Below are 10248 nucleotides of genomic sequence, written 5' to 3' on the forward strand. Positions count from 1 at the left end.
TCTTGGCATCAAGCCCTAAACCCTAGAAGCTCGAATCTGAACCTTAAACCCTAAACCCTGGTCTCTGATCTCCCCAAACCCTAAACCCTAAACCCTAAACCCTAAACCCTAAACCCTTATTTGCTGCAGACCCACCGACACAGTGAACACGTTCCAGTCTTGGCTGTCTTCTGGGGCCCCCAGCAACGCCGAGGCCTCCACTGTGATTTCTACTTCAATTTTTGCTGCTGCCTGGCTTGCAGCAGCAGCAGCAGCAGCAGCAGCAGCAGATGCTGCTGCTGCTGCTGCTGCTCCCGCTGCAGTTGGGGAGCTGGGCTGGTCTTTGGGTGTCCCTTTCGCCGCAGCAGCCGCTTGTTCCTGCCGGTGCCGCTGCTGCTGCTGCTGCTGCTGCTGCTGCTGCCGCTGCTGCTGCTGCTTTGCGTCAGCAACGGCCTGGTCCGCTGCTGCTGGCGGGTTTGCTGCTGCTGCTGCGGGACACAGCAGCACTTTTGCTGCTATCTTTTGCTGCTCATGAATAAGGGGAATTAAACTTAAAGTTTTTGCTGCCAAAACTGCAGCAGCTTCTTTTGAAGAAGCAGCAGGTTCTATTAGCTGCACCTGCAGCCCGCGGCTAACCTCGTCCAGGGTCTGCGCAGCTGCAGCAGCAGCAGCAGCAGCAGCAGCAGCAGCAGCAGCAGCAGCAGCAAAGACGCGAAGCCATACGGTCGAGCAAAACAGACTGGTGACAAAGAATTGGGAAGCAGCAGAGAGTGCCCCACAGGGCTCCCCTAAACCCTAAACCCTAAACCCTAAACCCTAAACCCTGCTCACAAACGTTGAGAGAGACTCTGTTAATGTTCAGCTCCAGGGGCTCAGCACTTAAAGGACTGCTCTCCAGAACTTCTGTGAAAAGACCTGCTGCTGCGCAGCAGCAAAAGGGCAGACAAGATTTGCTGCTGTGCTGCAGCACGAGAGGAGACAAGTTCTGCTGCTGTGCTGCAGCAAAAGAGCAAATGAGTTTGCTGCTGTGCTGCAGCAGCAGCAGCCACGTGGGGTTTATTGCTGCTGCTGCAGTTTGAAATTAAAGAGAAGCCTCAATGAAGCAGCTAACGACTATCACAAGAACATGTATAACAGCAGCAGCAGCAGCAACAGCAGCAGCAGCAACAGCAGCAGCAGCAGCAGCAGCAGCAGGAGTGTCTCCACACCAGAAAGCTGAAGTCGCGCTGACTCCGGAGGGACCCCAGACACGAGCCGCACCTACAGTAGAAAGCAGAAGTCGATTCTGCAAAAGGGTTTAGGGTTTAGGGTTTAGGGTTTAGGGTTTGGGGTTTAGGGTTTAGGGTTTAGGGCGTAGGAAATAGGGTTTAGGGTTTAGGATTTGGGGTTTAAAAGAGTCCATGCTCTAGGCACTTGTGTCTGAACCTTCGCCCTTAAACTCAGGCGTAAGATTAGGGTTTAGGGTTTAGGGTTTAGGGTTTAGGGTTTAGGGTTTAGGGTTTAGGGTTTAGGGAACTGGCTGACGTGAAAAAGGAGCTCTACAGCCTCCCTCTCCATTCTCCTTCCTTATAAAACGCATGCAGAGGGCGCATGCATGCATGCATGCAGTTGGGGCTTTTCTTGCTTTTGCTGCAGCTCTGGTTCGCAGCCAATGAAGTCAGGCTTAGGGTTTAGGGTTTAGGGTTTAGGGTTTAGGGTTCAGCGTTTAGGGTTTAGGGTTTCGTTCACGTAGGCGGGCGCGCGAGGGATCATGGAGTAGATCTGCTAAAGTTATTGGACAGGTCGAAGATGCAAAATGAAAACTGAAACCCTAAACCCTAAACCCTAAACCCTAAACCCTAATTCTCAAACCCTACACAGGGGAGGGAAGGAAGGCGCGGTGACCCCGGGGGCCCCCAGGGTCACTCAGTTGGCGTTTTTGGAGTAAATTTCAATTTTTTGGATTTCAAATAAAATAAAAGTAAAATTAATTTTAAAAATTGAATTTTATTTATTTAATTTTGCATTTAAAGCTGCTGCTGCAGCCACAAACTGCTGCGGCCCGCCGGGCCAGCCGCGCATGCAGCAGATGAGCAGTGAACAAAACCCCCTCAGATCTCGCCTCTTTTCCGGATTAAAGTTGTTTTTTTTAATTTAATTTAATTTATTAATTATTTATTTGTTATTTTTAATTTATTTTATTCATTTTAACTCTTCAGGCGAGCATTTTCGCGGCCAAAGTGTGCTGCTGCTGGGGTCACCCCGCAGCGGCGGCGGCCGACTGAGATCCTTCAAGTTGCAAGTTGCAGAAAACTCGCCGAATTGATCTTTAAAAGGTATTATTTAATTAAAATAAATAAATATTTTTATTTTTCAACAAATATAAAGAAAAAATAAAGCAATTTGGCCCCCATTAAGGGCTTTAATGAGCAACAAAATCCGCCTCTGGCTGCGCTAGTCCGCCCCACTTGGAAATAAGGCCAAAAATAAGAACTACCAGCCACCCAAACAGCCACAATAAATTAACATGCATGCATTTGCATGCGTTTGCATGCATTTGCATGCGTTTGCATGCATTTGCATGCATTTGCATGCATGCATTTGCATGCATGTATTTGCATGCGTTTGCATGCGCTTGTGTGTGTGCCGGCGTTGCGCGGATTAGCAGCAGGTGTACATACACCTCAGAAAAAGCCCTAACTGTCTAGACACCCCTAAGCTTTCTTTTGCATGCACTCTTGCATGCAAAGGAAAGCCCCAACAATTGCTGCTGCTGCTGCTGCTGCTGCTGCTGTGTGAGAAAGGAGGGAAATAAGAATTGTTATTCGTTTTGAATTTGGGGTGTATGTACACCCGAGAGGCCCTCGAAGCTGCCGATGGCCCGCTCTACGTATGCCTCGAAAAGAACCGAAACAAAGCAGCAGCAGCAGCAGCAGCAGCAGCTGCTGCTGCTGCTGCTGCTGTTCCGCGCTGCAAAGTGTCCACTGCATGCAAGCCTCTCTTTCAGGTGTATGTACACCTGAAAAGAATGCGCCCCAGCTGCTGCCTTTTGCTGCTGCTGCATGCAGCAGCAGCAAAAGGACAAACTGCGGGGCAGCTTCCTCTAATTGGCATTTATTTTTAATTTCATTTTTAATTAATTTATTTTTTATTTCTTTCGAACAAAGCAGCACACCTCAACCACCAATCGCAACGCAAAAAGCCCCTGACAGCTGCTGCTGCTGCTGCATGCATGCAGCACTGCGTGCATACACCTTTGCATGCATGCATCTTTGTATGCATGCATGCATCTTTGCATGCATGCATGCATTATTTGCATGCATGCATCTTTGCATGCATGCATGCATTATTTGCATGCATGCATGCACTATTTGCATGCATGCATGCATTATTTGCATGCATGCATCTTTGCATGCATGCATGCATTATTTGCATGCATTCATGCATTATTTGCATGCATGCATCTTTGCATGCATGTCCTAAACGGGGCAAAGAAAACTGCAGCAAAAGCCAGCAGCAGCAGCGGCTGCAGTGTCTGTACACCGCAGCGCCCGCCGCAGCTGCATGCAGTTGCATGCAGGCGAAACGCATGCATTACATTTTATTTCATTTTATTTCATTTTATTTCATTTTATTTCATTTTATTTCTTTTTATTTCTTTTAGTTTTTTAATTTGAGTTCAGAATGCAATTCTTTATGCTTTTCACCACTGTCAGCTGCTCCGCCTTCACTCTGCTGTTTATCCACTCCGGCACACCAGCTGTCTTCAAGTCAGCCTGCAGCAGCAGCAGCAGCAGCAGCAGCAGCAGCAGTGGTTGCAGCAGCAGCTGCAGCAAGTGCAGTAGCAGCACGAACCAAGCAGCAGCAGCAGCAGCAGTGGCAGCAGCGCCAGTAGCAAGAACCGTAACAGCATTAGCAGCGGCAGCAGCAGCAGCAGCGACTGCAGCAGCAGCTGCAGCGCGCCTGCTGCAGCAACAGGCTCTCTGCCACTGCAGCAGCGCAGCAGCACAGAACCCGCTGCAGCAGCACAGAGCCCGCTGCAGCAGGCAGCAGCACAGCGCCTGCTGCAGCAGCACAGAGCCCGCTGCAGCAGGCAGCAGCACAGCGCCCGCTGCAGCAGCACAGAGCCTGCTGCAGCAAACAGCAGCACAGCGCCCGCTGCAGCAGGCAGCACTGCAGCAGCAGCAGGCAGCAGCGCAGCAGCAAAAAGGCAAACCTGGACGCAAAAGCTCAGCAGCACATCTCCGTTTTGCTGCCGCTGCAGGTCATAGCCCGCCAGCTGCAGCACGCCGCGGACTAAGTCGGGGACTTGGCCTTCTATTGGCTCTTTCCAGTCCACAGACTCGCAGCACAAAATCGTCCTGTCTTCGCTCACCTGCAGCAAGCAGCAGCAGCTGCAGCACAGCCTCAGCAGCAGCAGCAGCAGCAGCAGCAGCAGCAGCAGCAGGGCTTCGGCGCGAGGCGCGCGAAGTCGCGGGCGCGGCGCTCGAAAGAGAGCAGCAGCAGCAGCAGCAGCAGCAGCAGCAGCAGCAGCAGCAGCAGCAGGGGTTTTGAATTACTTTTACGCTCCAACAGGCAATGACAAAATCTCTTCCCGAAAAGCCCCACTGGCCTTTGAAGGATTGGTAGACGAGGGAAAAGTCTCCGTCGTTTGCAATTGTGAAGACTGAGGCGGGAAAAAGGGAAAAAAAGGAATAAAAAAAGAATAAAAACGGCAAATTAGGAAATAAAATAAACAAATAAAGAAATAAAACAATAAATAAACTCATTTAGAATCCAAAAATGAAAAAAAAACGAAAAAAAACAAAAAAAAGACAAAAAGTCCAACCAAACGCATGCGCCACCGCGGGGTGTACAGACACCTGAAGAATGGGCTTCAGGTGTCTGTACACCGCGCGGTGGCGGCTGCGGATTTGCAAATTTGGAGTTTTGGGTTCATTTTTGTTCGTTTTTTGGAATTTAAAAGTCTGAAAAGCTGAAATTAATTGTTTAATTGCTTTTTAATTGACCTTTGTTGGAAGAAGAGTCGAATTTCATCTTGTTTTCGGGGGTGGAGAGGAAGTCGATGCAGCGCTGCAGCGGCACCGCGCCCAAGTTGATGCGCCCCACGCCCAGCAGCGGCGGCTGCTCTGCTGCAGCAACTTGCTGCGCAGCAGCAACTTTGAATCTGTAGCGATCACTTTTGAAAGTTTCAAAGCCCCGGCCTCCTGTCTTCTGGAAGCAGCTGCTGTCCTCCAGGTGGTCCACGATCCACTGCACCTCCGCCCCTATTGCCTTGCCCTGCCCGCAGCAGCAGCAGCAGCAGCAGCAGCAGCAGCAGCAGCAGAAGCAGCAGAGCAGCAGTAGCGGCAGGGACACAAGCAGCAGCAGCGGGGCAGCAGCAGCAGCCGACACACAAGCAGCACAGATGCATGCAGCTATGGAACGGGGCATGTAAAAGGGACTTCTGCTGCTGCTGCTGCTGCTGTTGCTGCTGCGGCTGCTGCCGTTGCTGCTGCTGCTGCTGCTGCTGCTGTCTTCACGCGCTGCGCAGAAAGTGCACGTGGTGCTGTGTACAGACAACTGTTCTTCGCAAAAGCATTTCAAAAGATTTAAATTATAAATCCAAAATATTTTAAAATGAACTTTAAAGATATTAAAATTGTTTTCTAAAAATAATTTTTGTTGCATGCGAACCCGGGATTTGAATCTGTGCCAGGCCGGCAGCGGCTGCTCCGGCTTCTGCTCCTCTTCCTGCTGCTGCTGCTGCTGCTGCTGCTGCTGCTGATCTTGCTGCTGCTCTTGTTGCTGCTGTTGCTTCTCCGTTTGCTGCTGCTCTTGCTGCTGCTGCTGCTGCTGCTGCTGCTGCTGCTGCTGCGCCTCCTCCCCTTCTAGCGGCTTCGCGGGCGAGGGAGCTGTAGAGGCAGAACCTTCCGAGTCTGCTGCTGCTTCAGGGCCTCCATCCTGCGCAGCAGCAGCAGCAGCAGCAGCAGCAGCATGCACAAGACGAGCACGCATGCATGCACGCTGGCAGCAGCAGCTAGCCGCTCTGCGCAGACGCCCCAAAAGCCCCTCCAAACAACCATGCATGCATGCATGCATGCATGCATGCATGCGCAGCAAGAGAAACATAACTAATAGCCGCATGCATGCATGCATGCATGCATGCATGCATGCATGCGCAGCAAAGGAAACACAGCTAAACAGCCACATGCATGCATGCATGTGGCTGTTTAGCTGCATGCATGCATGCATGCATGCATGCGTGCATGCATGCATGCATGCATGCATGCATGCAGAGACGCACGCAGAGTCCCGGGGGGGGCCCGGAAATTCTTTTGAAGACGCGGACAGCAGAGACTTCTCCAGGAAGACCTTCTTTGCGCAAAGTCACGCGGTACCACAGCGCGTCAGTCTCCATGCCCTGCAGCAGCAGCAGCAGCAGCAGCAGCAGCAGCAGCAGCAGGGTTTATTTAGCTGCATGCATGCATGCATGCGTGCATGCATGCATGCGTTTCACTTGAGTCTGCTGAGCCCCAGGCTGCAGCAGAAGCGCCCCTGCGCGCGCGCTGCTGCCGCTGCTCCCCCCGCCGCCGCCGCCGCTGCTGCTGCTGCTGCTGCTGCTGCTGCTGCTGCTGCTGCTGCTGCTGCTGCTGCTGCTGCTGCTGCTGATGATTACGTGTCCGTCGGGTTTGATCTCGCGAGTCTCGAAAAGAGTGGCTTTTTGTGCTGCATTTCTTTGAATTGTCTTCAAAAGATTTCCTTCCAGTTTGCTGCTGCTGCTCCAGGCCCCCACGTCTTCGTCTTCAGCCTCCACTGCAGCGCCGCCCAGGTTCAGCCGCACCGTCTGCGCAAACCCTAAACCCTAAACCCTAAACCCTAAACCCTAAACCCTAAACCCTAAACGCTGGATTTCCGGCCCTAGACCCTCAGTCGGAGCCGCGAGTTCGCAGCTCGAAACCCCAAACCCTCGCCCAAACCCCAAACCCCAAGCCCCAAGCCCCAAACCCTAAACCCCAAACCCTAAACCCTAAACCCTAAACCCTCGTGCCTTGGAGACGCCGGCAGTGAGGGTGGTGGTGATGGCGAACTCGGGAACTCCGTGTTTGTCTTCGAGAGAATATTTAATTTTAGGGTTTAGGGTTTCCACAGCACTTCTTATAAACCACGGAACCCCCAGCTGCTCAGTAATGGGGGACATGCTGCTGCTGCGGCTGCGGTCGAAGGCCCACTCCCCCAGAAACCGGTGAATCACCTGCGCAAACCCTAAACCCTAAACCCTAAACCCTAAACCCTAAACCCTAAACCCTAAACCCTCAGAGGAAGCGCGCGGCCCAGGCGCGGACACAGGAGGGCGTGGGGCGCGGAGAGCGCCGACAACGCGCACTTCGAGCAGATGCAACAAACCCTAAACCCTAAACCCTAAACCCTAAACCCTAAACCCTAAACCCTAAACCCTCAGCACATGATGCCACTGCATGCAAAGCACAGCTTTCAGGACTCGAAGCGTCAAAGCCGTCGCCGTCGCCGCAGCCCGCCCCCGAAACCCCAAACCCTAAACCCTAAACCCTAAACCCTAAACCCTAAACCCTAAACCCTAAACCCTAAACCCTTACCCTAAACCCTAAACCCTAAACCCTAAACCCTAAACCCTAAACCCTAAACCCTAAACCCTAAATACAAACCCTAAACCCTAAACCCTAAACCCTAAACCCTAAACCCTAAACCCTAAACCCTAAACCCTAAACCTAAACCCTAAACCCTAAACCCTAAACCCTAAACCCTAAACCCTAGAGCACCTTGAAGCGGGGCAAACCGAGAACGCCAGCCCCAATTCAACAAAACCCGCTTGTCTAGGGTTTTGGGCAAGTTCTCCGTGGGAGGCGCCACAGCCCCCGCCAGCATCAAACCCCTGGGGCCTTCGCGCTTCAGCACTTCGTCAATGTACTGTTCCATCGCCATGTCCTGCGCCCCAAACCGTAAACCCTAAACCCTAAACCCTAAACCCTAAACCCTAAACCCTAAACCCTAAACCCTAAACCCTAGACCCTAAGCTCCAGGCCCCAGGCTCGTCGCTTCTTCCCGCGCGCTGCTGCGGAAGCAGCAGCAGCAGCAGCCCCCACGAGGCTGCGCGCTGCCGCTGCTCCGAGGGTTTAGGGTTTAGGGTTTAGGGTTTAGGGTTTGGGAACTCGCCAGGCGACGGGGACTGAGGGGTTCTGTTGCTGCTTCGAAACCCCCGAAGTGCTGCTGCACTTTCAAGACAGAAGCGTCGAGTGTCTCTACACCTCCCTGCAGCAGCGGCAAGTCCGAAAGCCCCCCTTCAATGGGCAGCAGCGGCGGCAGCAGCAGCTGCTGCAGCAGCTCCCAGAGCTGCCACTTGGGCTGCTGCTGCGCGGGCAGCTGCTGCAGCAGCTGCTGCTGCTGCTGCAGCTGCTGCAGCGGCGACAAACACCTCGACAGCAGCCGCAGCAGCCACGGCTGCCGCCGCTCCGCAGGCGGAGCAGCAACAACGCGAGGCAGCAGCGGCCCCTGGGTCTGTTCACAAACACCCAACAAACCCTAAACCCTAAACCCTAAACCCTAAACCCTAAACCCTAAACCCTCGGGAAGCCCCTGGGAGCGGGCCACTCAGGCCCGCAGCAGCTGCCGCTGTAGCAGCCACTGCCGCAGGGCCAACGCCGCTGCAACAGCAGCAACACCCATCCCAGGTAGACCAGCAGCAGCAGCAGCAGCAGCAGCAGCAGCAGCAACAGCAGCAGCAGCAGCAGCAGCAGCAGCAAAGCACCTGGAGGATGTCGAAATTGAATTCGAAGGCACTGACTTCTCTCTCAGCGATTTCGTGAACTGCCTGCAGCTGCAGACAAAGCAGCAAAATCACCCACAGCACACTGCTGCTGCTGCTGCTGCTGCTGCTGCTGCTACGCCTCTTCCTGCTGCTGCTGCTGCTGCTGCTGCGTACGCTGTCATCCTGGCTTCTGTCTCCGAAGGACTGCAGCAGCAGCAGCAGCAGCGAAAGAGCTGCGCCGAGAACTGCCACGAGAACAGCTGGGGAGAGCAGCGGCAGCAGCGGCTCGCGCAGCAGCAGCAGCCGCAGCTGCTCCAAGTGCAGCAGCTGCATTTGCTGCAGCAGCAGCAGCACGGAACGCCCAAACCCCACAAGGGCCCCCAAGCAGCAGCAAACTGCAACAGCTCCAATGTGGGGCAGCCAGCTTTCAAGACTTTGCGGCAGTTCTCCCAAGCAGCAGCTGCTGCTGCGGCGGGACTGCAGCAGCAGCTGGCAGACCTCCCGCAGCCGCAGCGGCAGCTGCAGCAGCAGCAGCAGCAGGCACGGCAGCAGCACGCGGTGTGCTGCAGCAAGCGGCAGCAAACACAGCTCCAGGCAAAACGGGGCGAAGCAATACTCTAGACGCAAAGGCGGCAGCAAAGCTTCTGCTGCTGCTGTTGCTGCTTCTGCTGCTGCTGCTGCTGCTGCTGCCTCGGCTTCTGCTTCTGCAGCTGATGCACCCCCTTCTGCAGCGGTTTCCTCCGCGTTGCTGCTGCTGCTGCTGCTGCTGTTGCTGCTGCTGCTGCTGCTGCTGCTGCTGCTGCTGCTGCTGGGCGCTTTGGCTGCGCCCGCAGCTGCAGCAGCTGCTGCTCCTGCTGGCAGCGGCTGTGTCCGCATGTAGCGAGAAAGCCGCAGCAGCTCAGCAGCAAAAAGCAGCAGCAGCTGCAGCGCCAGCGCGAAGAAAGCTGAGAAGGGGCAAGAGGGTCCCGTTGCTGCTGCTGCTGCTGCTGCTGCAGCAGCAGCAAGCGCAACTAAAGCAGAACCCCCTAAAGTCGCCTGCAGCAAAAAGAGCTGCTGCGTCGAGGCGAAGTACGCGCCCGCTGTGCAAACAACACAAACCCTAAACCCTAAACCCTAAACCCTAAACCCGAAACCCTAAACCCTAAACCCTAAACCCTGAAGTTAGAACCAAAGCAAAAGCCCATCACCCCAAGCTTGAAACGCGCAGTGCCGCAGCTCCCCAGGCAAGGGCCAAACCTCAGCCCCACCCCCAAACCCCAAACCCTAAACCCTAAACCCTAAACCCTAAACCCTAAACCCTACAAGAGGGGGACTCGCAAGAAGCTGACAGGAGGTCCGACTCGCGCAAAGAAGCTGAAGCTTCTGTAACAGCAACAGAAAGTGTTCTGAGGGACTTCCAGATTCCCAGGGGCTGCGCAGCAAGCCGCAGCAGCAGCGGCAGCAGCAGCAGCAGCAGCAGCAGCAGCAGCTCCGCGGCGCTGCGGCAGTCCCGCAGCCGCTGCACTGCCTGCCCCGCCAGGCCCCAC

General features: G+C 54.3%; 1 protein-coding gene across 1 annotated transcript in view; it reads right to left on the reverse strand.

Moving 5' to 3' along the window:
* The window catches only part of ENH_00079250 (hypothetical protein, conserved), a gene marked incomplete at both ends in the record, with an annotated part of 14168 nt that extends 4570 nt beyond the window's left edge, over positions 1 to 9598 (reverse strand). The window contains 15 exons of the mRNA XM_013583186.1: positions 136 to 635; positions 811 to 975; positions 1188 to 1239; positions 3666 to 3734; positions 4175 to 4333; positions 4518 to 4624; positions 4968 to 5238; positions 5635 to 5901; positions 6245 to 6361; positions 6458 to 6784; positions 6974 to 7192; positions 7380 to 7492; positions 7737 to 7902; positions 8191 to 8472; positions 8723 to 9598. Coding sequence (XP_013438640.1) covers positions 136 to 635; positions 811 to 975; positions 1188 to 1239; positions 3666 to 3734; positions 4175 to 4333; positions 4518 to 4624; positions 4968 to 5238; positions 5635 to 5901; positions 6245 to 6361; positions 6458 to 6784; positions 6974 to 7192; positions 7380 to 7492; positions 7737 to 7902; positions 8191 to 8472; positions 8723 to 9598 — 3690 coding nt within the window. The remainder of the gene's footprint in view (positions 1 to 135; positions 636 to 810; positions 976 to 1187; positions 1240 to 3665; positions 3735 to 4174; positions 4334 to 4517; positions 4625 to 4967; positions 5239 to 5634; positions 5902 to 6244; positions 6362 to 6457; positions 6785 to 6973; positions 7193 to 7379; positions 7493 to 7736; positions 7903 to 8190; positions 8473 to 8722) is intronic.
* Between the last annotated feature and the right edge of the window lie 650 nt (positions 9599 to 10248).

The sequence above is a fragment of the Eimeria necatrix genome, genomic scaffold (assembly GCF_000499385.1).
Source record: "Eimeria necatrix Houghton genomic scaffold, Enh_scaff846, whole genome shotgun sequence".
In the NCBI taxonomy this organism is placed as follows: domain Eukaryota; phylum Apicomplexa; class Conoidasida; order Eucoccidiorida; family Eimeriidae; genus Eimeria; species Eimeria necatrix.